The 27,953-nt window shown below is 40.5% G+C and overlaps 1 protein-coding gene across 1 annotated transcript; it reads right to left on the reverse strand.

The window, feature by feature from the left end:
- Positions 1-2,707: 2,707 nt before the first annotated feature.
- LOC120742628 (C1q-related factor) lies at positions 2,708-18,829 on the reverse strand. Its single transcript, XM_040046052.1, has 2 exons — positions 17,405-18,829; positions 2,708-4,520 (listed from the first exon to the last, which is right to left on the reverse strand). Exons 1-2 carry the CDS (start codon positions 18,020-18,022, stop codon positions 4,341-4,343), a joined length of 798 nt encoding a protein of 265 aa, XP_039901986.1. The 5' UTR covers positions 18,023-18,829; the 3' UTR covers positions 2,708-4,340.
- Between the last annotated feature and the right edge of the window lie 9,124 nt (positions 18,830-27,953).

The following is a 27,953-nucleotide window of genomic DNA, read 5'->3' on the forward strand; positions in this document are numbered from 1 at the left end:
TCAGATTTCTAGAATGTATCACTATATGAAAGCAGCGTTTTGCAAGCTTGAACTGGCTGCCAAACCACTTATGAAACCGTGTCGGGAAAGTTGCTAAAAACATTAAAAAAAAACCCAAACTGTGAAGCTTACGTCACTCAACATCTTAGCACTGAGAAAAATAACAGACTGTGATTTAGCAGCCTTTTTTCTTACATAAATAGTGTAACTTATTGATTCAGATTCCGTTTCTTGAAGAGAAAATTAATAATTCAAGAAAAAACATGCAGTCCACTAATATACATTCAAAATACTCCATCTAAACATGCATATATATATATATATATATATATCACCTGATTGCTGGGAAGGGCACACTGCCTATATGCATCTATAAGAGATCATGTCGATATGGATGCATAACCGAAAAGAAAAACAATCAAATAAATAAATACACTCTGGGTATCGGTTTTATATAGGTAATGCTCTATTACGCACAGCAGTAATTTAGGATTTATTGAATATAACACAATGCATTGTGGGATTCAATCGACATTGTTTTTTAATGAAAGACCGTTTAGTCCTCAGCTGCCAGTCTTATATATAATGCATATTATTCACACTTATGACTCGAACACTCAAATCAAAAAGAAGCCAGTAAATGAATGCGTGTTATTCTGGAAATAGACTTATTCTGTGTTTGCTTGTTTGCAAGGGCAGAGGCTTATGCAGCAGGGCCCCTTTAGCAGCATGAGAAACATCTGGGCTCAGTGTTCTCTCGTGATGATAAGCAGGTGACATTACCAGTGCAGACATTGCTACAGTTGCACCTCAGTAATTAGTTAAATAGGCAAACAGTCAACATGTTTCAGGTGCATTCACAGGGCAAAACATCGGCAACACTGCTGACGTAATCAGAAGCTTCTGTGAGATCCACAGCACAAAAACAAACAAATAAATAAAAATCGAGAAAGGGCGCTCATACAAAGGTTTCACAAATTTGGGCATTTCACAAACAATAGAAATAAATGAAGCATCTCATTTTTTAGTGCTATATCTTAATTACAAGTAAAATGTCTCACATTATTTTCACAATCCTTCATAAATCATCTTTCACGTAACCTTTTAGCATACATCATACTATAACATATTCTGATTGTGTTGATGCATGTTATCAAGTTATCACAGCACACACTGTTCATTGTATTTGCAGTGATACTGATTTGAGTACAGTGTTATGTTGCATTAAAAATGAATGAAAAATTTAGTGTTTCTTTAGTAGAAAAACAGGTTGAGTTCCAAAAATATCTCCTCCTTGCACAAATTAATTCATTAATTTAGAATTAATTATTTTGGTTGCTGTTTTCACCATCTAATCACTACTCTCGTTATTTATAGCTAATCTTTCCTGCAAAAAATATATATAATTACATTTTTAGAAGTTTTTTTAGTAACATTTTTTTAGTTTCACCTATTTCTCCTGAATATAATGCTACATGACAGTGATAAATATGAAATAAAATTGTCCTTTTGCTACCTTTTTACCTTCTGACTGTGAATTGAGATTTGATGTTGTTTAGTCTATTTGTGCTGAAGTAAATCTCAGTTTTACTTGGCACAGAATTTAATCCTGAAGACCTTTTCTTTTCCCCTGCTGATGGCAATGTCTTTAAAATTAAACCTGGAACAATTACAGCTGTTAAGATGCTCAAGCACTCTCAATATCACTGATGTGTTTGGAATAAACTTGCTATATGCTTGAGGAAATTTCATAAAATGATACAGAGAGGGGTGAATGCCCCCTTAAGAGCAAAGTAGTGCAGGCGAGCATGGCAGCCAGTGTCACATCCCATTCCTGCCAGGTCTGAGGAATGTCCAGTCCTTGACACTTGTCCAATCTAAGCTATCTCAAGCTCTCTCCTCCAGCTTCACGCTGGCTAATCTCTCCTGACACCTCACACAGGCCCGACAGGGAATCACTCTACCCTGAAAACAATCCACCCCTCCTCACTCTTCACCCCAAATCAGTACCACCCCCTTTTATTTCTGTCTTCCTTATATTTCCCTTTACCTTCTCCTTCCCTATCTATCCATTCCCCATTACTTCTCTGTGGCCTGCTCTTTCTCTCATGTTTCCATCTGTCTTTGTCAAACCATATTCTGCTCCTTTTCTATCGTTCTCAATCTTTCCTCCCCCTGTCTTCTCTTCTCCGTCCTCACTTCCTCGCTAGGTATATCATACCCCTGTTGATGTGAATCTGTGAAAAGAAACTGTGATTGCAGATTGAGGAATAGCCTGCATTTCCCTAAGGGCTCATCTGCATTCAAAAAAGGCATTTTACTCCACTGGAGGATGTTGCTAAAGTTGGAGAGTCTTTATCTCCAAGAGCACCTTTCCAGATGGAGAGAAGCACCACAGGATCACTTCAGGATGGGACGTGGCGGGGGGAGCATAAACACAGACATCTCTCCCTGGATGCTCGTCATCCTGGATACACTTTGCATTCTCCAGAGAAAAGAGAGATAAGGGATTTGCTGATAGGATCTTTTTATTGTTTGCACTGAGTGTCCATTATTCGAATTCTCGCTTCAAACAGAACAAGAAACGCACATTTCCAGTCATGTTTTTTGCTGTCGCTGCAGTTAGTCTCACAGAGCGAATGAGCTCTTTTACAGATAATTTGCCTTAATTAGTGTATTTGGGATTCAAAAATTCTCCTGAGACAAGTCACTCAAAAAAATCCCATTTATTATTGAAATGTATTCAACAATTCCAAAAGATAAGATAGACAAACAAGTCATAGATTTCAATTACAAGCTGTTTGTTCTTCTCATCATATCTATAGAGGCTCCACCCTACAGAGCACAATCTCATTGGCTGCTGCGTAAAATATATGTCATTGGCTGTAGCACAGGATAACTCTGAAAAATAACAATGTAATTATGGCACGGCACATGCTAGGATGCAGACACTCACTGGTATGCACAGAATACACACATACGCGCACAAACGCAAACACGCATACACTCAAACGTGCGGTCATAATAGGCCAAGTCACTCACCCAATCAGTTTCATTCTCAAGCAAGCCATCAGGCAGCCATGTCGAGTAAATATTACCATAATGCCTGTGTGTCATTGAATATGCAGCTAATGAATGGATGACATCCAGTGAAGACACTGAAACATAAAAATTGCCCACTCACTTTCACTGTGCTTGAACGCCTCCTCTACCTTCCCATCTCACTCACTTCTGACTCTTTCTCTGCATTTGTGACTTTCTTTTCCTTGCTCGCTGCTTCTTCTTCTTCTTCTTCATTTTTAATACCTCGCAAGAAACCTTGGAGGTCGGCATAACAGAGAAGAGGAAAGGATTGGCGTTCTTCAATTGGGTTACCTCTGAGTTTGAAAATTTTCTGTATCACATAACTAGTTGTGCTGAGTGGAACATCTACATGAAGCTAGAACATTGAAAAGATTATTTATGCCCTCCTTTAATCTGAAGAGCAGCAGGACATTTGTGACAGTGCCAGAAACAGTGTGAGGTGGTTTCTGGATAGGGTATTGTCTATATTAGATGTTTTCTTCTTCAGATACACTGGAAGTGCAGAATGTATTGTTATTCTCCACATGAATAATAGTTACCTTGTTTTACCTAGAAATGAAGAAAAACACACACTGCTATGAAATAGTGAAACTCTTGATTTAAAGATTTGTTTTCCAGCTGTTAGAGCTCTGAGCTGCATCACAAATAACATCTCTCAGTCAAACAGGATATCTTCACAAGGGACAAATATATTCTCTTTTATTTATTATTTTTTTAAAATCTTGCTCGTGTTGAATATTATGCATGTCTACAAAATGAAAACACAATCTAAGGAAAATTTCACGGAACAACACTATAAGTTTCAGTCACTTCAGTCCACTGATACTGCAGCTGACTGCTGCCGCTGTGGAGAGAAGAGGTGAGATCATCCACTTAGCAGGGTTTTCATATTTGTTGATATTTCTGTGCAATGGAGCAGGGCTAAAGAGGAGAGACACTGAGAGTGAGGAGCTTTTGACCAGTGGCACTGTGGCAAGGAGTGTGGAAAAACCGGCCCACCTCCACCTAACATCCCACTCCTCCCACACACGCCCAACCGAGCTCCTCTCAGTCCTCAGGAGCTTTGCATCCAGACTTGGCTACAGAACCTGGATGTCTTGACTGATGGATACGAAGCAGAGGTGTCCGTGATGATGGAGAGAATTAGGAAAACTAGAAAGCATTCCAGGCTTTTAACACATACACCCCCTCCCCCCCGTCATACTACACTTAGTCTGAGTCTCTTCCTGTCTGACTGTCTCTGTGTCTGTGTGTTCTCAGTCTGCGTAGAGGATGAAGCCAGAGAAGGTGCTGTACTTGTTGTTGTTGCCACCGTGGGCTTTGCCTCCATCCAGTTTGATGTACACTTCGTCTCCTGCATCCAGATGGAGGATGACACTGTTGGAGGCGTAGTCATAGTTCTGGTCAGCATCTTGGGCAATGGCACTGGCACGAACCTGCAAGGCCAGGAGCAGATAAACACGTAAAGAAGAGGTAGCCTTCATAGTTGCTAAAGGTATCAGTACATTAGCTTAATGTATTTAGCAAATGCTATGAATCAGGTGTCAGTCTCTCATGCTAAGACAGATAGACAGATATTATATTCACTCTTACATGTCTATATTACTGTAAATCTAAACTAAAAGCACTTAGCGCATGTAAGTACTCATATATCTCCGAGGATGCACAGACATTACATTTGCTATTTTGAGCAGGGAATGTGTTTGGCATTTGAGCATAGAAGCTTGTAAGAAAATACACATAGCAAATACAGTTTTGATTACAATGGTGAATATATTCAGGAAACCCCAAGCTTACAGTATTAAAATTACATTATTTTTAAAGTCAACTTAGATTAACATTTAAAATAAAGCTAGCATCCTCTTCCTGTCTCCATGGTCTAAAGTTCATAGAATTTTTTTTATTGATATTCTACTAATTAAGAAGCAGAACTGCATTATTTATGACATGGAATAATGAAAGTGCAAAAAAGAGAAGCTTTTTTTTTTTATCATAAGAGAGCAATAATGTTTATTCAACAGGAAGACAATTTATCATTTAGGACATACATTTCGATTTGGTTTCATTTTGAAGAAGTTTTTTTTTTTTGACAAATATATCTTTTTAATATTGATATTAAACCTACAAAACCGACCCAAAACTTTAGCCTCTGTGTCAGGCAGATTTATGGTTTCAATCAAGCCAGGGGTCTTTTGCAGAGCTATTGTTCGACCTTGAAGCAAAATGCGCTCCAAAAGTCTCAGAAATGCAACAACAGGGCTTACTCTGGGGGGGTCACAGTGTGGAGGAAATTAGAAGAAACAAAACATAAAAGATGTTTACTGAGTATAAGCAGAAATATCTGATAACTAAGAGGAGTGATGGGAATCGCTGGAATGAGTTTGCATCAAAAAGAGGAAAAAAGAACTTTGTTGTTGTTGTTTTTGGGTTTGCAGCTTCTGTCTGGCCACATGTGTGTATGTGTGTGTTTGTGTCCCTGCGTGCCTGTGTGGTTTGGCACTCTGTCTGCAGGACATTTGGAGCAGTTTCTAAATAACCTGTCCGGGGTAATTAAGACATCCACTACAAACGTGCTGTGTTTTTAAGTGTAGGTGCAGTCCCACATGAGTCTTGAAACAATAGCTGTGGTTTATCGCATGTGTGTACTTGTGTGTGTGGCAGAGAGCTGTTCTAACAGTGATTATTTAAGTAGGAATGAGTACTGCATAATGCTTTTCAATTCAATTCAATATTTATATAGCTAAATCACAACAAAAGTTGCCTCAAGCTGCTGTATAGTGTAAAGTAAAAACCCTACAACGATGCAGAGAAAACAGAGAAACCCCCAACAACCATATGACCCCGTATGAGCAAGTGCTTGAGCAACAGTGGGAAGGAAAAACTCCCTTTTAACAGGAAAGATCCTCCAACAGAACCAGGCTCAGGAAGTGGCAGCCATCTGCCACAACCTGTTGGGGTGAGGGAGACAGGGTATAGACACGCTGTGAAAGGGAGCCATACTAATAATAACTAATGATTACATGCACAGAGATGTATAAACACATAGGGAGTGGAAAACGTGACTGAAGAAGAAATACTCAATGCATCATGGGAATCCCCCAAGAACCTACACCTACTGCACCGTAACTAAAGGAGGATTCAGCGTCACCTCATCCAGCCTTAGCTACATGCTTTTTTTTTTAAAGGGACAGTTTTAAGCCCAATCTTAAAACCAGAGAGGATATCTGTCTCCCAAATCCAAACTGGGAGCTGGTTCCACAGAAGAGGGGCCTGGAAGCTGAAGGTTCTGCCCCCATTTTACTTTTAAATACCCTAGGAACCACAAGTAAGCCTGCCATCTGAGAGCAAAGTGCTCTGTTGGGGTGATCCATAGCTATGAGGTAAGATAAGATGGGGCCCGATGATTCAAGAACTTTCTGAAGCTACATTTTAAAGACTAAAATCTTTAGCCTCCCTGTTTTCCAGCTGAAAGGTAAAGAGTGAAATTAAAGGCAAACCAGCTGAATGAAGATCCTAAGTTGGTCAACAACAGCTTTTATGAAAGCCTTATTCTCAATTCTCACTTCAGTCTGGCAGTAGTGCCATGCATTATTTTGTGTTGTTTTGCTTCTAGCACATTCGATTTTAAATTAAAAGAGTGCTCATCCAATTTATTATTACACTCCTACAGTGTCATTCTCATGATGGTCTTTTTTATGTCTGCAGCAGTAGCAGAGATATTGTTTGTTTTGTTTTTTTGTTGTTCACTCAACAGAGTCTGCTTCCTTGACAAAAATCTGGCACCAGTTCAGCTGGAGACAGTGGTGTGTTGCACAAGTAGCAGCTAATATAGCCTCGAGCTGTAAGCTTTAAGCAGAGATGAGGAGTGGGCTCAAAGGCTCTAGTATTCCAACTTCTTTCTAACTTCACACCTCCAAATTATTTTTCAGGTTTAAACTTCATTAGTGACACCAGTTGAAGAAACATAAGGCTTTATACAACCTTTTAAAAACACATTCAGAAATTATTCTCAAGATCTGAAAGTGTAAAATTGGCTTTAAACAATGAATATTAGCTCAGAGGAAGCGTTCGCTTTAATGTGGAGTTAACAGACTCATTGCTCTTCTTCACCCTCTTTTATTTAGGACTAGAGTAATAGGCTGGCAATCCTGATATACAAATGCAGACAACCATGTGGATTTTACAGCTTAATGGTAGGATGATCAGTCACGATACAGGGAACAGCCAAGAAAAGGAAAAGAAGAAGAGGTAGGATGTTCTTTATGGGACAAGTCTGTAGCTTCAATTATACCAAATGCTGAAAATCAAACTTAAGCCAAAAGGCAGAGAAGGAAGCATGAAGTGGATGTGGATTCAGTAAATATACATAAACCGGTAATGGTAATTAACAGCAAAGGAACTGGAGCCAAATATTCTTTTTGTTTTACGCTAGAGAAAATAATGACACCAACACAATCAGCATGTCCTTGATATATGACACATGCCTCAAACAAGGAAGAACCACATCACTGGTAATCTGTGTTTGTCTTTCATCGCTTTCTTTTCTAGACTTAATTGTTATGTACATCACAAAAACATCACAAAAGCTACGATGTGATGGCCTTTCCACCATAGACCTCAGAGCTGGTGTAGATCCCCATGTAACACTCTGACATAGAGGTGTGCCTATAACAAATCATTTTGTCGGTGTTTAAATGTAAAAAGTCTGTGATCTAAATATAAAGACAAAAAAAAAAACAGCTTTAATTTTCATTGCATATTTACCACATATGCATATTGTCGACTTCGTATCAGGTAAATTCTCCACTATGCTCACCAGCTAATTGTGCAAGAACATGTCTACTGTTTTTTAGAAAACAGCTGCTTCTTACCTGAAATGGCAATAAGAAGGCAGTGTGGGTGAACTAAAACAGTAGATCTGAGGCCAGAAAGCTAAACAATGAACTGTAACTAAGTATAACACTCTGTAAAGCAGAAGTCAACTAAGAATTCTCCGCATTTTCATTGTTAATTACGCTTGTCGTGGTTTTTAAATCGCTATCGTTTATAATCTTTTTCACTCAACCAGTGTTGTGCTTGGTGTAGAGGACAAAAACAAAGACAAAAAGCAAAACACACACAAAAAAAGTGTAACTCTCTACTTAGCGTCTGCATCGTGTCTCAGTGCTATTAAACAGTTACTAACTAGACAAACTGCATCATATGTAACTCAAATGGAGCACAATCGAACAGGAAGATCATTAATTCTCTAGAGATGGAAAAAAAGAAAGCACTGTACATCCTTAAAAGTATCTTGTGGTTAAATAAGCCTATTAAGCACTTAGTCTGGTCAGTAAGGTTGAATCCAAATCAATAGTTCGTGTGCATTTGCAGTGTTTCTTGTGGCTCATTATGGGGTCTCCAAAGTCTATTTCAGGCCTATCTTTAACTCAGTGTCCACAAATCTTTAAATCTGGGATTTTTGAGTGGGAGTCGACAAGCAGCTCAACAGGCATGCCCAATAATGCCGAGAATGCCCAATAATTAGTTGCCCTGTTTAAAGGGAACACACACAACAGGCATATTGACAAATGTTTGGGCAAGCCAGCTACTGACAGAGCTCTCCTGCACAGAAGGTATCACTGGTGCCAAATCTAATGAGGAACCTAAAACAGATTTTCTTTGCATTTAAATGTATAAAATAATAATAATATATAGATTATTTGTGTAATTTAAATATATACCATTGACTAATGAAGCATTTTTTAAATTAAAAAATGTTTTTCTATTGTCTTTCCTGCTACAACAGCTAATGCTGTCAGCACTAAACTCTTAGCTCATCTTCTGTTGATTTTTGAAAACCTGCTGTTGGAAACATAAAAGTGTGCAGAGGATGTGCAGAGGCGTACAAGTCTTATTAAAATAGCAAATGTAAAGCTTTCATGAACTCAGCATTCAGTAGTTTGAATAACTGTTACACGAGCTCGACCTGACAATTACGTGTATTTATAAAATGATTTATTTAAAATTCTGCATTTTTAAACTTTACATGGTTCAAGATTGAAAAGCTTCTGATAGAAACCACAAAATTCTTTCAGGGAAGCTTTTTGGAGCCAGTAAGTGCTTCTCTGCTGCAGCGATACAATGATGAACAGCCCGGCGTACACAAAAGGCTACAGTGGGTCGTGAAATCAAACACAGAGGTGTTCTTTAACCGCAACTGTAAAAAGCATTTGAGTCTCAAGATGTCCTATTTAGGACACCGTATTTACAACCTGTTTTGTATGCTGTTAATGCTACATCTTACTTTAGGTGCAGCTACATTTCTGCTAATACCTCGAGAAATAATAATAATAATACCCCCACAGTGAGAGAAATGGCTTGGTCAGTATTAACATGTGTGATAACGATTCTGCTATAGAGTCAACATAATGCAAAATCTTATACATTGTTACTTGCAGATGTGTTTTATGAACTCTTCTTTGCATTACCTTTAGCTCACTGCTTTAAATTCAAGTCAAGACTGACACTTCTTCAGCTTTCCACTTTTAAAAAAAATGTATCGATTAAACAAATGCTTGATAAAAGACTGTGAAATTCATAATTAACAAGTGAGATAGACGTAAGAAAGGTGGAAAGTTGTGGAGGGCCTGACAAGTTCTCTAACAGCAGTGTGGACAGTGTCACACTAGTACGAAATGTGCAAATAATGTAAAGGCTAATTTTGGATAATGAAATTCCGAGGAGAGGTTTTAAGATCCAGAAGTAATATATGGAATATTGTACATTTTTTTTCTTATTGTTTATCCTCCTGATTAAATCTAGCGCAGCTCATATCGATGTGCAAACAAAACCTCCTGTTCTGATTCTAAGATGCCAGCGTCCGGTGCATAGTAATACGAAATGATATGCAATGAGTGTGCAAAGTCAACACCATCTTATTAGAGGGTTACCGCCTTGGATTGTAGGGGAAGCAGGTGATGATGGCTCTGGAGGATTTGTCAGCTGAGATTTTTAATGAAACTTTACCAAAATATTTGCTTTGCAGGCAGTCGCACAGAAGCGGAAAACCTTTGGCAATGTCACAGATGTGTAATATCGTTAAGTTATTCTCTTTTCTTGCTCTTTAAAGGGCTAAATTTAGGCCATCTTGAAGTAAATGATTTATGGGATTTTTTTGGGGGGAGGAGATGAACAATACAAATATAACGTTTTCTTTTGGCAGAGATGGAATGAGCAAAGCCCTGGTGAAAGCAAACTTCCCTGAAATCCTTCTAGTTCATCCACAGTGATATTTTTGTTTTGTTTTGTTTCTTTGCTCTAATGGTTTTTATCCCCTTCTGAGACTAACTGCCGCAGTCTAGACCTCCTTCGCTTGCTTTCAGTGATAAGCATGCATGAATAAAACCTCTCACTATTTTTGAAATAATGATCAGGGAGCTCCTATTGGAGCTGTTTTTCTTTTTCTCTTTTCTCTCCCCCCCCCTCCCGCTTTCACTCCTCTGCACAAAACTTGCTTGCGATATGAGCCAGAGGTCTAAATTCAGGGTATGGCAGATGTATAGCCAGAGATGAGCAGGACAAACAGCCAACTGGCAGTGCGTGACCTTGACACGGAATATGTAGAGGAACTTTGACAAGACAAACAAAGCGTGAGGCCGTAAGCGGCGGCTCCAGCAATGGTAAATGAGGTGTCAGGCGATGTTGTCTTCCTCGTGGCTGCTCGTGCATGTTTGAATCCGTCATATCATCAACATGATGGCCTTTATTGAATAATATTTAAGACAAAAAAAAATACAGGGCTGTGCTTGGACTTAATAATACATGCCTGTAACAGTGCAGTTTCTCTTAAATGTGAATGTTACAGCTATCAGTAATGATAGCATTAATCTGAAGGATGAATTTGTGGAACATTATTAAAACCGTCACTCATCCTCAGTCACTTGGGATTTCCTTTACAATCAACCTATTATCTAAAAGGCGCTTTGCATTATTTGCATTCAGCTGGCGCAGCTTGCTGAGTTTAATTGTAAACTCTGTAAAAATTCAGTTTTTTTTCTTTGTCTGTTGTCTGCCACGAGACAGGTCTGAAACATCTCAATGGGACAGTGATCTTACAAGAGGCTTTGTCACTGTGACAAGGACATGTCTCGTGGCTTCTCTGACAGGGATTTGTTGACTTGATGTTGAGCCTCCATTTTGGATCAACGAGTCTATTGGTCCCCTTTTAAATCAAAGTGTGCTGCCATCTAATTGTGTTTGAACATTCCAGCCGTGAACCGCATGCCTAATGGCAGCTTAGATAGCACGCCATCTCTACCGAGCCCTATTCAACGCATTCCTGCGACACACGTGCAAACGCATACACGCACCATGACAGAGCGACACAAAGAGAGACATGCTACATGGAAATGCATTTTTATGCAGCCGCGTGCGCTAGAGACACAATTTTACTAAAGTAATGAGAACAGGAAAGTACGAGGGGTTGCAAGAGAATTGTACTGTCAGAAAGTGGCATGTGTTTACACGTTCATTTGTTGGAGACCTAAGTGAAAACATGATAAGAGAAGTGAAATGGTAAGAGCAGATTTGCCATCTGTCAGAAGCGAGTTAAAAAACGGTCTCCTGAATTAATTTCACCAGCTGTTCTCTTTGTACCTGCTCAACCTGCTTTGAAACGCAGTGACTTTACAGCACAGACCTCTCACTGTTTATGAAATTGCCTACAGTAATGCTTAAGGTGAGTTTGGTATCAGGTGTTAGTTCATTAGTTTATAGCATGTAGCAGCAGTACGTGATACAAATACCGTAAAACCTTTTCCCAGGGCCTGATTATTAGTATTGCAGTTTATCAGTGGCGACAAAGAGGATGAAACTCGGGCAGCTTCTGCTGAAAGAGCCACTGAAAGAAGCCTGTCAGAGGAAACAGTGGTGGGGGAGAAAAAAAGAGGAATGAACTTTGACCCGCAATCCAGCCACTCTTTTCTTTGTTGTGTCTGCTTCATCGCGGTCAGTTAATTACCGAGATACACAGCACAGTCTGCCTCGAGCATCACCACCAAAACCACAATCACTGCTTCTAGCATTGTCTGAAAAGACACTTTCACTGCAAAATTTTCAACCTTTGTTCACACTGAGCCTGTTTTCCAGTTTGTTTCATAGTAATCCTCGAGGCACCGAGAGTTTCCTTTATTCTTACCGAGAAAGCTACAAAAAAGGCAAAGTGGGTTTCTGTATATGTGTTGGATGAGAGCGAGAATGTCAGCTTTGTTATGACATGCATTTTTTCGTATAGTAGTCTGTGTCGTTCTTACTGGGCAGTTGTTGATATTTTACCCATACTCATTTTAAGGAGGGCATGAAGTGTTAAACGCGCTGAGTTATGTAGCAGACTGTGAGTCATTTGGAGCCATTGACTTGCTGCTTTCCTGTGAAGAGGGAGAAAATAATTGTGGGTATCAGTGAAGACTGAAATCGGGGGACGTCTAAATGTCAGGGGCGTGAAGAGAGAGAGAGAGAGAGATGTTTGCATAAGAGGGCCAGGGGCACTTGTCTATCTCCCATATGGCCCTCATTATAATGAAGAAGCCTTGTGAGTCAACACCATAGCATCCTTGAGTCAGCCAGTCACAGGAGACAATCCATAGCCTATTTTGGACCGTATGTTTCAGATCTCTCAGTACTTGAGATATTAGACATTATCAGTATTTCATGAGTTACTTAATCTGAGATGCCAGCTCAGATGGTCTGTGCACTGCTGAGCTGTAATAGCTCTCTATTTGAGAAGCTCAGTGTAAAATGTTTTAAAAGTAATTGAATGATTACTGACAAGTGGTGGGCAGCTTTCGAGCAACTTTTGAAACTTCACCAATAAATGATAGATTTTCTCTCAGTGCTTTCAGATGACAGCCCGATGTCATCTTGACATTTCCAATCTGTGTGGTATTTCCTAACAACGTGGGCCAATCTTCATTTAATAGCCCTCGCACCTAATTAGGCCAGCTCTAATGTTCCACTCGGCAGAGTGTCAAATCCAATGTCCAATTACACAGCAGATCAAGGCCAAAGGTCCGCCTTCACTACCTCTCAGGCTGATTATAGAAGAAGTGCCATGATATACATCACATTGAAACAGGTCTGTCAGAAGAAGAAAGAAATGCACATACATGGGCACACACGCTTCCACACACACGCATAAGGGGATCAATACCGCAGGCAAAGAGGGACTGAGGGTAGCTCACTAAAACCCCGCCTGTCTATTTCAGACAGAGTCTCTCTGTTACACCAGGCGAACGCACAGAGGCCTCTCAGTGCTGAAGTCTGACCACGATGAAGAATAGCAGGTCTGAACATTACCAGAATGTTAAAATCAATCAAGTCGAAGTATTGCTGTATTTGTGTGCAGATAATCCACGAGAATGCAACGATTACTCCCTTTTTTACACTTTAAGAATGAAAATGACTGAAAATCTGCCTTCTTTTCTGAAATCTTATTTGGTTTAATTAAAACTTAACTTGTTTGTTGCACCTTTTTTTCTTCTTCTAAAACATATGTCAATAATCGAATCAAGCAGAGCAGACCTTCTCCAGATGGCTCAGCTTCCCTTGTTTAATGTTGGGATTGACACCAGATGCTAAACACAATGCGTGGGTTTCACCTGGATACACAGCAACAAGATAAACAGCCTTGTGCTCATGTGTATCAGAGCTGAAGTCCCACCTGGAGGTGTCTTTATGAGAAGAGATGGGCTGAGGCAAATGGTTTGACTGAGAAATGACATGTGACTGAGATGGGTTTTGGTTAAAAAAAAAAAAAAAAATACAAAGATTTTTCCTATGGATGAGTTGAAGGATGGTTCACTTTAACTTATTCTGTTGTAGTGCAATGCATCACTTGAAAGAGCCGAAGAATATTGATGGCATTGTGTTTTAGGAAATCGATCCTGTGATACAGCAACCTGGATTGTCTTTTTTAAAAAAGTTTTTCTTTTTCAGAAGATGAAAACTTTCTGCTCCTTTAAAAAAGTGAGCTTCTGTAGACCAGATGCAGAGGAGAGATGGAGGGCAGTGCACAGTTGGGGTGGGTTGAGGCTGTGGGTTAGAAAGGAGGGGCAATCATGCACGCGTGTGTGTGTGAGCATGTGCGAATGTGTGTGTATGTAAGGAGGAGACTGCTGCGGTAATTGCTAGGGAAGAGCCATGTGCACGAAGGACGTTGAAGCTTATTAAAGGAGGAGACAGAGTGATTATTCACTATGGTCCTCTTGAGAGACTGACGCTGAAGTCATTGCTTTTAATTAACTCTGAAACGGTTTTGCGGATTAATAACAATATTAAGAAGGGAACGGAGAGGAAAAGCGCAAACACATCCTGGATCTGGTTCAAGCTTTTTAATTACAATTAAATAGACTCGATGGCACAATAGCACAATAACTATCTCTTTTCTGTCCTCTTTCTTTCTTCTCCTTTTACTGCGTCTATTAAATTTATCTTCTTATAGCTGCTGCCATGTCTCTCAGGATGTGTCCAAGACAGGTTGTAGCAAAGCATTGATTTATTGGAAAGAGTTTAGGATCGGTTGGGATATTTGGCACAAAAATAAAAAGAACATGCAAAGAAGAAGCCAAAAAAAAAAAAGTGTGAGAAGAGGAAGCTGGAAAGTGAATAAAGTGTGCTGTGCTGAAAATAGATTTTCCTTTTGTTTGTTTACCAAAAACTGCAACTTTTTGCTCTAGCTTGAAAAGTGTCAAAGTTCTGGAGACAGTGTTTGGATTCCACTTGGTGCCCTTTGCCAAGTTAAAACACAAAGTGGAAGAAGCGGAGAAGAAATAAAGTAACCTCTGGATGCTTATGTTCGAAACAGCTTGTAAGAACCCCAGGAGTAGGAGGTGCACATGCTGGAGTAAAACAGTTCTGCAAGGCCTGGAAACCCACCACTTCAATAACGCCAAAAGATGATAAAATACTAGTATTGTCTGCAATTCCCTGGCCTCCCCTATCCCAACTCACAGTGTAGCTTTTTGCTGCCTTAATGAGCTGAGTAAAGCACCAGTGTGACTGTAGGAGTTTCAGTTTGACTCTGAACACTTCAGCAGAGATGTAGCATAAGTTGCCCAACATTTATAACTATTCACAGTCATTTACACAAACTAAGTCTCTGGGGCGTCCTCCATCAGCCAAGCAACCTAATAAACACCATGGAAGGACTGAACATTTATGCATAAGCTGTGCATAGGACACAAGAAGACAGAGAAAGAGAAGCAGTTACCACTTTATAAACATTACGCGGGTCTCTGGTGATGCACACTGTGCGTCTAACTTAAGTACCTCCACACCCTCCTCTTGGGAGCACAATGAAGCGGGAACAGAAGGCGTTTTATAGGAACATATGTTCTTCTTCCCCTATTATATATCAATGCTTTTACGCCCACCCAGAAACATTACTGTTGAGTGAGACATTATACTGTATATAGAAGGCAAATGTTGTAACTCTTTTTTGTCTCCCTGGGCTTGAACTTGGTGAGGTTAAAGGATTTAACCTCTATCTCCCTGGGTGACACAGTAGTTTCACACCAAATCTTATTTCATCTCTAAATCTCACATATCATGACCACAGCACTTGTTATTGAGCACCCCATATTAACTATTGCATATTTACATTTTTTAAACAGGTCACTTAACATTATAAAAGGGAAAAATAGCCATTATATGTTTTATAGTATTTAATAAATGTGAAGCAGGTCTTTTAAATTGCATTTGGAGGCTGAGTCTCAGAGGATCAATCTCATTGCTGTGTACCAGGCTGTGAATCACTGTGAAACTCTGAATGTGGTCCAAATATAATACATTTCATGTGACTTGAAACAAGTGTTCTCATATGATGTTAATTTAAAGCTGAAATGTCTGTCACATTTCCTAAACGATGAATATTGTGTCTCAGTTTGGGTAAAGTATTCTGACCATGCATGGTGGCAAGGAATTAAGTGCAGCAGAGCTTGTAACGCATCCAGTTTCAGCCCACATTAGTAAAGCATAATAATGTGTGAAGTGCAATGTGAAGGTTATTATTTTTATTATTGTTATTTGCCATGATTTCTTCACCTATAATAGAGATTTTATTGTTTCGTGTGCAGGTTGCAGGTTGAAACGTGAAATCAGGTAAAATAGATCTGTTTTTATAAACACGGATATTAATTTCTTTACTGCAAATACTGCTTTTTGGTGTCTGTGATTACACTTGCAGCAAACTACAGTGTTTGATATGGGCTCAGCCACAAGCTGGTTAAGCAAAACAAAGAATAACTGTAGCATGGCATCCGATCTGCTTACAGGCAAACCATTTTACTGAGCCGTTTTGAAGATAAGAGATCTGACGGCGGGTGGGAAGCCTGATCTGGTACGCATTGCCAACCTGAGAAGACCCTCCGGGGCGCACAATAATGTTAGCTCCCCATTAAAATGATGCATCAAAGAAAGCGATAATAGATCATGCAGACGTCCTAATGCATTTAATACGACTGTAAAGGCAGATGGATTGGTCCGCGGTGTCCGCTAAGCTTCCACATGTAATGTACAGTTAATATGTTGTAAGCGAAATTTCACATTTCCCCATCTGCTACTTTCACTCACAGCGACTATGAGTAAGTTATGTCGCAACAGAATGTTATAATAATAATATTATTAATAATACTTACAATAACCCTCCCTACTGACATTTATATGGAGTATAATTCGTCCTCCGAAACTGATAAAATGAAAGTAAAGCCCTCTGGAAAATTCAGTCTTGTAGGTTAAAAAATACTTTCTACTTCTGCAATTTGATTTAATAAACACTCGAGCGTTTTCACTCTAAAACAATTTAGATACTCAACTCCTTCCTCACGTTGCTTCCACTTCAGGAAAATCGATACGCACGATAGTTTTTTCCTTTTTCTTTCTTTCTTTCTTTTTTTTTTTTTTTTTTGCTAATTTTACAGTGTACAAGCAAAAAGATCGGTCGCACCCCACGCTCAGTCCACACCGTGACCGTCCTCTAGATCGCGGGACGCGGCAGTGTCAGGACGCATCATGCAAAGAGGGGACGCACTTGCAAACGGTCAACACATCTTTATCTCTAGGCGCGGTGTATGCCACAGCTGCGCGCTCTAGGCTTTAGAGGCGGACGACAGATGCCCAACTTGTCTCGCAATGTCACTTTTTATTTGCAGGGTGTGTCATGAAGCTACTTCTTTAAGCAGGAGAGCCACAGAGAAAGCGGGAGAGGACAGGAGAGTGAGCATCAGAGGAGTCAGATAGTCTTACGCTGAGAAAGAAAACTCAGAAAAAGTTTCAAAGCACTAACCTGGCCATTCTTGCAGAGGTCTGCCCACATGCTTGTGCCGTCCCCTCCTCTCATCAGCACATGGTAGATGAAGAAGTATGTACCCGGTATGCTGCAGATGAACTTGCCCGAAATGCCATCATAGTTGTTGCCCAAGTTGGTGACCACATCGTCAAACTTGAGGATCTCGTAGCCTTCGTGGGGATTTTTAAGCCCTGCATAGAAGGCCACCCGAGGTACTGTGCTGTAGGTGGCTGTGCTGATAGCTCCGTTACCCCCCAGACCCAAAATCCCAGTCCTTCCTTGATCTCCTCTGTCACCAGGAGGTCCAGCTGGTCCTGGTGGCCCTGGTGGCCCTGGTTCTCCCGGCGGTCCAGGTGGTCCCGGCTTGCCTGGCCTGCCAGGCTTCCCCTGTGGGCCCTGCAGTAAGGTGGAGGGTGGAAGCACATTGCTGTGGTCACTCAACGCCTCTGCCTCAGCCTGAAGACCGGTGGAGCTCGTGCTGCTGGCTGGAGTGCCTTTGTTCATGTAGGGATCACACACCATACGGCAGGTGCCCAGCATCTCATAGTGGCTGGCATCTGTACCCACGGAGCTGACGAGCACGGGGATGAGCACCACCAGCACCAGGACCAGCATAACCCCTACGGCAGCCGCCACCAGGGTCTTCCTCCCGATGCTGAGTCGGGGAAGAGGCTGCGCTGCCAGCGTGGGTCTCCCGGGGGCGGAAATGGTGACTGCTTGGTGTGGGGAGCCTGTCACCGAGGAAAGGGATCCACAGATCCCAAGAAGAGTTGCAAGAGGAGCGGCGAGTGTGTGAGGGTGAGACAAAGACCCACATACACTTGATACACCTCACTGCTCCACTAACTCACTCTAAAGTAACCAAGCAGTCACTCACACACACAAAAAAATAGTTAAGGAAACCCAAGCATCCACACGAAGACATTCAGCACGTACTTACAAACACAATCTGACTTGTGAGAAGAAGCAAGAAGGATGCAGAGCCCAAAGGAATGGAGTGAGAGACAGAGGGAGCGAGACAGAGAGAGTGAGTAAGAGAGAGAGAGAGAGAGAGGATGATGAGAGTGGGTGAGTGTGAGAGAAACAGAGCAGTCACTGGATCTCTGTGACTGTGTGTCTGTGTGTGTGCGTGTGTGTGTGTGTGTGTATGTGTGTACGTATAGTGAGTTAGTGGAGCCGGATTCTCAGGCTTGGCTTTTTATACGGCAGAGCAGCGGAGCCTCCCCCCTTCCCCTCTGCTCCCCTACCGAGTGAGGGGCTGGTGTGGCTACGTCCCCTTCTCTCTCTCTCTCTCTCTCTCTCTCTCTCTCTCTCTCTCTCTCTCTCTCTCTCTGGCTCACTCAGTAGAAGGACTCTCATCACACTGCATTTCTTTCAGCCACGCTCCGAAACCACAGAGGAACCACAACAACCCCCTGACCACCTTGCTCCCCCTCTTTCAACCTTCTCGTTCCTCCTCTCCTTGCTTTCCCTCCTTTCCCCACTTGGGATGTTGTTTCTCACTCCTTTGCTTTCTCATCTCTCTCATCAGCATCCAGTCTCTAAAAATAAAGATGGAGCTGTGGAAAGCCAATCTTTTTTTTTTTTTTTTTCCTGGAGGTGGGTTCTAAAGATTCATGCATATATGTGCAGACACAAGACAACATTTAAGTCTTCCATGCCAGGAAATGCTAGCAGCTTCTCAGGAAAAAAAAAAAGGTGCTAATTATAAAAGTTAATGCCAAGAACAGACCAATGAGCCAACAGAATGACCATACAACCACACATGTAACCTGTTCTTAAAGGTTTGAGTGTGGGGTTTTTTTTTTTAATGATCTCAGTGGAACATCACATGTCTACCCCACTCTTCGGGGCAGCCGGCATTGACGCTCCTCTGCTGATATTTTTTTTTTCTACTCCCCTTCCCCCTGTGTCAATAAGACTGTTTCTCCACCTGAATGTGCTGACACCATTTCTTATTTGTGTCTTTTTTTAGGTATCGATTTCATGGTTTTTATCAAATTAAGGGTCCTTGTTGGGAGGAAAAAAAAATCCATATGCAGCAGTGATGTCATTTGTTTGACATTTTCATCCCTTGGTGTGATGAATGGTAAAGTAAAAAAGCAAATGACAAAGTTGGTAGATGGCAAACGTAGTCATCATGAAATGTGTGTTTGGGTTGCAGCAATTTTGTTTTGCTTGTTTTTGGTCAACTTTAAATCAGAACACAAAAAGAACTAATATGTGATGGATGGAGAAAATCTGGCAAGTCTGTTCATGCAAATGGAAAGCTATGAAAAATAGGATTCATAGGATTTTACAGAAGCAAGCGTAAAAACAGCAGGGGTGGGCTTATCCCTTTATATCTAAATGCATATTTTATGTATTTAAGCCAATGCAGCTAATAGAGTAACAAAATGCATTTAAAGTTCAGATCCAGATCAAGTTGACTGAATTGAAAACATGTTACTATTATAGGTCTCATTGATAAAATGGCACAGTATGCTTTAAAGTTGCAGTAATCCAGCGTTCCCATTTTTAGATTATTTTTGCCGTGGCATATGCACACATATTTGGTTAAGGTCAAGTTTTTTTTTAGCACACCAGGTGTTTTTATAGATAGATTCCACTAATCTGTTTAAACTTGTGTTAATTAGTGAAATCAGCCCATGTGGTCATTGGTTGGAAAATATTTCCAGACTCTTGGCTTTCTCAGCGTTGCCTATTTCTGGCTTTGATAGGACAGTTTGTTCCTGAGCTGGACTGCGCTCTTGTGACGGATTGAGATGGATCAATGAGCAGGATGCCTGACTATTTGTCACCACTACACTTGACATATCACCAGTTATTTTGCTGTATTTCTGACTCTTCATCATCATTAAACTTCAGGCACAAACTTATGGCATCACCAGTTGGTTGTCTAATTTATCACAGAGCAGAAAGCGTGAGACATATCCAAATAACTGGCACACCAGGTGCACCTGCAATGCATATTTGGCTGTTTTGTTCTATTCCTCATAACAGACATGGAGTTTGCCTATATGACGAAGTACACAGGGCCTAAATTGGTTTTGGGGTTTGCTTAAGGGGTCATTGTTTGTTCTTCACACCTGCCGGCTGTAAGTGACAGTCAGATCACTGTGCCCCAAATCTCTAAAGCTCTGCACCACAGAGATCAATGCACACTAGAGAGGACAAACAGAATGCTATAGTGATGAAAGAGAGATGAGAAAGACAGAGAGCCAACCAGTAGCGATGGGAGCAAGAGGTACAACATAGGCGGGCACTACCTGCTGTAACAGCTGAAATATCTGTCAGTGGAGCTGGTTTGTTTTGCATGATTGCATATAAAGAGATCATCTGTAGGTGTAATTAGAGGTGAAATTCAATTGAATGTTGCTGACATCATGCTTTGAGACCTGAATAGCAGTACGACAGAGAGATAAGTCAACTGAATTTCTTCTTTTTTTTTTTATGTTATAGTTATTAGTTGTTTAACCCTGTGATTTCTAAGTCATTATTGGTCGTGACCATAATCCCATGGTGTCAGAATATATCATTTTTGGTTTTTTGCTAATATAAAAAACTGAAACGCATCTAAAATGTCAAATTGTTTTTCCAAAATTGACTTTTCACATCACTTTGAGGTTAGAGTTTAGAGGTTGGGTTTGTGTCATCACCACTGACGAGGTTAGTTGTTGTTTACACTTGGATGTTAATCAGTGCTTCACTACCTGGCTAACTTGGAATCCTTGGTTGGGGTCTTTGTGGGGACTACTGGGTGACATTAATGTTCACATGGGCAAAGACAATGAAACCTGGAGGGACTGCCTTCCTGATCTGAACCTGAGTGGTATTTTGTTATGTTTGAGTATAAAGATATTTATAAATGCGCTTGGCAACATGGCCCCCTAGGCTGCAGGGCGATTAAATTTGTATTTGTCCAATAAGGTCTGTGGCTGTATGTCCTGGAAAGTTTGTTGAAGAAAGGAGCTGAGCCGTCAGATGACTTTGATGCCGAGGAAAATGCCAGGCAGGCTTGGTGCACCCAAGTGTGTAATGATGGTGTACTGGGTGAATCTGCAAGGCCTGGAACTGGAGATCTTCAACTCCCACATCTGGCAGGATATCAACAGCAGCAACTCCTGAATCCCAAAAGTGGAAAGAGAGTGGCGCAGGAGGTTAAGAGCTAGATTAGGTTATTTACCAATTAACCAATAAACATCAGAATCAGAATCATCTTTATTTGGCCAAGTGTGTGCACACAAATAAGGAATTTGACTCCAGTCTGCATGCAAAAAAAGAAATATTTTTTTTCTATCTTTTTCTAGATATTAAAAATTCAGGGAAAGTGAACCAAAATAGTAATGTTAATGTTGCCTTTGAGTTTTTCAATAACTAGATTTGTTAATCTACATTCTCACTTGCTCACAAGATAATCCAAGTATTTTTTTTGACCTGGTTTATTGGAGGGAGTGGTTAGCACTGTCACTGAACAGCAATATAGTGCTGGGTTTGAATCCACCAGCCAGCTGGGGCTTGTCTTTGTGGAGTTTACTTGTTCTCTTGGGTATTTCTGGTTCTTCGCTCAGTCCAAAGACATGCTTGTTAGGTTAGGACTGGATATTCTACACTGGTAGTAGAAGTGTGAAAATGAGTGGTTGTCTATTGGTCTGGGTTAGCCCTGCAGTAGCCTGGCAACCTGTCCATGGTACAAACTCCACCCTTTGCCCCATTACAGCAAGGATAGGCTCCAGTCTTCTTGTGCAACCCTGAATTAGATGAGTTGAAGAAAAATGGATGGTTGCGTTATTGGAGTAAATGTCAGAGCGCAAAATATATCAAAGAATGGTGAAGACATGTTTAAGTATAACAAATATACATGTAATAGAAACAAATGCAATAAATAAAAATGCAGAAAAATATGAATGCATTTTTGTGTAACCCTGCTATGTTACTCTGAAAGACAAAGGGGTTATCCTTTAAATGTACAGCATGCTTTTGGGGGTTTTTTGGGATGGGGTTGCACCGTTAAGTGTCGTTAAAAGGAAGCACAAACAGGTTTTGTACTGTACTACTGATCGAACTGTGATGAGAGCAAAAGCTTTTGAAATTTGAAACGTGAGCAGATGCGAGGACATGGCAAGAACAGGAAACCAGAACCTCAGTAGCACTGCGTCCAGACATCAGCCACATCCAAACACACCTCAAAAGCTTTTAATCACTTTGTTGTTCTCCCTGGTTACAAAGAGATGGGGAGGAAGAACAAATGTGTTTCCAAGAGTTTCAGAAGTGCACAAGGGAAAACCACAAAACATGGAAGAATAAAAAAAAAAAAAAAAAAAGACTTTCATGGATTTTTTTAAGAGTGAAGTTTAACAGGTCAAAGAAACAAAACAACATCACAAACACACAAGCAAACACAGTAGATGTCTCATCTCTAGTTGAGTTTGTGTCTCTGATTGCTTCCCTTGTGTTGCTCCTGGCCGAGGCTTATCAAAGAGCTCCTTTCATAAGTGCCAGGATCAAGCCACTGCTGTGACTGCTTGGCACCCACTGAGGTGGTTTGGAGATGGGGAGGGGGTGTGAGCTTCAAAACATAGGCAAGGCAGAGGAAGTCAAAATTGAAGGCAGTAAGTGAGGGGGAAATGGTGCATTTGTGCATTTGAAGGAAAATGGGAAAGGAAAAAGGCTGATTTTAGGGTGGGGACATAGCTTCTGCAAAATGCCTGGAATAAGTGTGTGTGTGTTTGTGTGTGCGTACAGTTTTGTTTATGACAGAGAGAGAGAGACGGGAGAAAGAGGGCAATCTTTCAGTCTGGGAGGAGTTATTTTATATATGTGCTGACAAAATTAATATGTATTTGCTTTAAGCTTTCTCTGCTTCTGTGATTTCTTGCTGACGCACACTAGAATGCACAGAATATCCAGGTGAATGCAGAAACAGTGAAGGACATGACTCCAGAGGAAAAGAGCAACACACACACAAATACCCTGGGGCCATGTGCTCCTCCTCACTACAGCAGCTACAGTCCTCACAAGCCCGATATCTGCCCTGTTTACTAAACCATGTGACAGCATCGCATTTTTACAAGACATAATAACTGACTTTGCAGACTAGAGCTCATCCACTAATTGGCGAGTCAGTCTGGTGTTCCTTCATGTTGGGGGCTCTTGTTTGCACGATAAATCCTGACACAGAAGTGATTATGACATGTTGTAACCACTTTGCATGTTATGTCACACGTATAGTTAAATCAGCCTTTTTGTATGCGCTTTTCAGTGCAGTGGGCTGATTATTGTTGCATGCTCTGAAAGCAAGGTTATGAAATATTTACTAGCTGATTACACTGACACACATCACCATCCAAGAGTAGAATACTGTACAATTTAGACATTCAGGCTGAATTTTGTCATCCATAACTGTGGGTTGATTTTTAGTCTGCTTATATATTGTCTATTTTTTCTTTTTCACTTGACTGAACAGCAAAGCTTCAGGCAAGTTTCATTTATATAGCACCAATATAACTAAGGGATGGTTTAGGGTCATTCATTCAGCTCTAACTATAAGCTTTTTTACAAACTTGCTACTTCCTATGATCAAAATCAAAATCTCATAATGAATTCGATTGGTAACTGTGTGTGTGAGAGAGATTCATTTGTGCATGCTCTCAGTCTGCCCTGCATGCTGCAAGCTTGTTGTCTGCCTTGACTCCTCTCCCTCAAGGCTCCCAAATGATGAGGTGACCTTTCCACCTCATCCAGGACTGCAGTGTCACTCACAGCATGAACTGAAAAGTCATCCTCTCGCTAAACACCTCACATCGCTCTCTGCTTTCCTCCTCCACTTGCATCTGATTTGAACTGTGCTTTGCAAGAAAAGGTCAGAATTCTCTTTGGAAAATTACACTTATACTTAAAACTAAGCTGAGTAGAGTGGCAGCAATTAGTTTTTAAATTAATTACTATTGATTCACTAGTGGTAATAACTACTTTTTCTGAGCATTAAAAAAAAACAATTTCCAGAGTTCATGACCTGGTGACTCAAAACAGTCCATAAACCTCGTGGTGAGCAGCAGTAATGTACAAACTGTTTTCCCTTAGAGAACCGCGCCCTGTATCACTGTGAAGAAAAGAAGCATTCATCTGGGTTAATGCAACTGACAGCATGAAATTATTAATGGTGTCCACTCTAACCGCAGCTGCAATCATCACTAGCTACATTCTTCTTTTGGTTGAAGGATTTAGACAGTAGAAATTGTGTCCTGAGTGTTGTTTGAGTGCTTTTTAGATTTAACGTAGACATGTGATGATTGTTTTGTGTTACTTTCTCTCTCTGATTGTTTTCCTTCTTCTTGCCCAACCCAGGGGATGTCCCGGGGTGGCTTCCTTCATCTACCCATTGAAGACAAGAGTCTGTCAAAATCTCAGCTGGAGTCCAGCAAAGACTCTCTGTGGTCTGGTTTCGCTCCCAGCATGGCAAAGCTTGGGCAGAAACTCACAGAGGAATATTCTGTTGCGAGGGAAGAGTATGAGGCTTTGTGTGAAATAGACAACTTCCCCACAGGTGAGATAACAAGAGAAAAAAAAGAGCGTTAGAAGCGTTAAAGTAGCAAATTTCCTGTGTTCTCTGCATTTGTTATCTTGTGATTTAGCAGGTGTATGCAAGAGTGAGCAAGTGATATCTTAAGAGGTATTAAATGTTTACAGTTGGTTAATGCAGCACCAAAACTGTTGTTTCTGAAACTATGATTGCAACAGTAAGATTGTTTAAGGTTAAATGAATAGTGTGACATTTTGAGGCATAGATTCTCACGCTTACTTTGCTTCTAATCATTAAGCGAGATGATTATTAGCATTTTAATCTCTGTGCAGTATCTACAAAGCTTTAGCACCACTAACAGTGGGGAAAAGCTTCCCTCATTCTGTCCAAAGGTAACAAAGTCTGCTCTTCTTCAACGCTAAACCTCACTAATTTATTGTTGTCATGTGTTCATTTTACATTACCTGTTGAATTCAATTCAATTTTATTTACATAGCACCCAGTCACAACAACAGTTGCCTGACAACAAGAGCTAAAGAAAATAATACACAGAAAACATCAACAATCATATGAACCCCTATGAGCAAACGCTTTGGTGACGATGGGAAGGAAAAACTCCCTTTTAACAGGAAGAAATGTCTGGAAGTGTCACAGTTACTTTGCTTTTTTCTTTCTATCCATCAAAGATCATATGCCACGTCTTTGGTATTTACTGTGCAGAAATATATGTAGTATTTGTCGGGTAACAAGCAGTAAGCCCCACAAGACAGGAGAATTTACTGACCATTTACCAGCTTGTAGTTTCCATTTTGCAGTGATTAAACACAGCTCTCAAGAGGAAATTTAGCAGTAACCCTCACACTCGCATGATTGCAAATAGAGACTATATAAAAGATGAATGTTTCCATCAAGATGCTGCCCAGTGGTTTGCTAAGTCCTATTTTTGTAGTCTTTTTGAAACCAGAAATCACAAAGTGACATGTCTGCACTTCTGAATGAGTTTTCCCCTGCGGTGTAATGTAAGCCTGCATTTCTGGTACACAGTGCTTGATTTGTTTAATGACTACAGAAACAATATGCAGAGTTTAACAAGAGGCTATCTGCTGGACAACTTCTTGACCAAGGAAGTTGCTGCTCTGGAGAAAAATCATGCAGTTTTGCACATGAAACCCTAGATTAAGCAGAAGGCACAACATCTTAATTAGAGAGGTTTGAGGAGCTGGCAGATGGGTTTTGTATTTGGCATCGGAAGCTATTCCTCACTCCCTCCAGTATTTATGGTAACTTCATAAATGACACAGCTCTATAGAAGCCAGTTTTTGGAGATTTCCATGGAGTGGTGTATTTTCATGTTCACAGTTTTTCTCCCCCCCCCTCTTTAATGCCTCTGTTCCTAACTAAAGTAAAACAGTGCAAACCCGAAACAACTATAAATTAAACATTATGATAAATGCATCACCTTGTAATATTATTATTAAAACAACAGAATTATAACACAATAACGGCATCCCTCTTTTAGCACAACTACAATAATTCTGCAAAAGTACACTAAAGGTCAAGGCTCTATATGGGAAACAGATGCATAATGAAATCACCCCATATTTCACTGCAAACCCACTGAGCCTGCAGGAGAAAATCGAGAGATGTGTGTAGGCACACTATGTGTGTGCTTTGATGGTAGAAGCAATAAAGCTGCTGGTAGAGCATCTCTTCATCAGCAAAAAAGGGACTAATACTGTACAGGAAAGCATATGATTTATGTAGAAAATAAACTAAAAGTAATATATCTGTGACTTCACATATACAGCGCTTATATGTTGTATAAAACTATATGATTTTCTTACAGTGGGATGTCACATGGAGTCATCCTCACTCCTTATTCCCCTCCCCACTATGTACCTTCTTGCCTCTACCCTTACCCATGAGCCCTTAACCTTGAACCTCTGACTCCAGCTAGCTATTTGAGCCACCCTGAAGCCGCTGTCTCAGGGCATAGACTAGCCACACAGCATTAAGTATTGTGCAACAAATATGTATTTAAGTGTATGAAGTCTAAATAAATTACATGTGTCACGGTGAAAGTTTCTGATGAGCTCTGATGAGGACTCTGTCCTTTAAGCTTTTATGTCAGCCAGCTCAGTTATATATCTTATTGCCATCAGGCAATAAATGGTACTATAAAATGTTATGAATAAGAAAATAATTAAAAAGGATGTGGGAGCAATGCATCTTAAAATAATTAGAAATCCATGATTAGTAATGCTGTAGCTCCACATTTCAACCAAATCTATTATTAATTATTCATAAATTAGTGTGGGAAACACACATACAGGGTATTTACATATACTGCGTTTTGAATGGCATTTACTCTGGGTAAATTAAAGGAGTACCTACGTCCAGCACCTTCTCAGCAGTAAGTGCTGCCCTTGACCTTGTAGATTTCCTTGTTATGAATCTGCTTACTGGAAGAAAAGAAAATGTTTTCATCGGACTGAGCATCTTTTCCTGTGAAATTTTTCAAAGTCCATGAGTGAACTGACCACCTGAATCCAAAAAGCAGTACAAATTTCCCCCACGAGAAAGAGGGAAACAAGACAGAGTGGGAGAGAAAAGACAGAGAGAGAGAGATTGAGAGGTGGAGTGCAAAGGGGAGCAACCCAAAAAGCAGTAGTAACCTCGATCCTACCTCTGTACAGCACGGCAGTTAATTTAAATTCTGCAAGGAGACAACCCATAAATCACCTCCATTCTGACTAATGGCTTCTGCACTGAGGGAAAACTTGCCTCTCTACCTGGAGACTTTCTGCACTGCAAAAAAATATATGCTACATTCATTTTGTGTGTGGTGTGTGTGTGTATAAATATATATATATATATACCGTATATGAGCGCGTCACTCAGACAGACAGTTTTTGAAAGAGTCAGCAGCACAACTAACCCCACCACGTGAGCAGCTATCACTGGAGGCAGAAATCCCCCTGTGCTGGTCCATAATTAGCCCCCATAACTGCCTGACGTCAGAAG

The sequence above is a fragment of the Simochromis diagramma genome, unplaced genomic scaffold (assembly GCF_900408965.1).
Source record: "Simochromis diagramma unplaced genomic scaffold, fSimDia1.1 OVJJ01000321.1, whole genome shotgun sequence".
NCBI classification, from domain to species: domain Eukaryota; kingdom Metazoa; phylum Chordata; class Actinopteri; order Cichliformes; family Cichlidae; genus Simochromis; species Simochromis diagramma.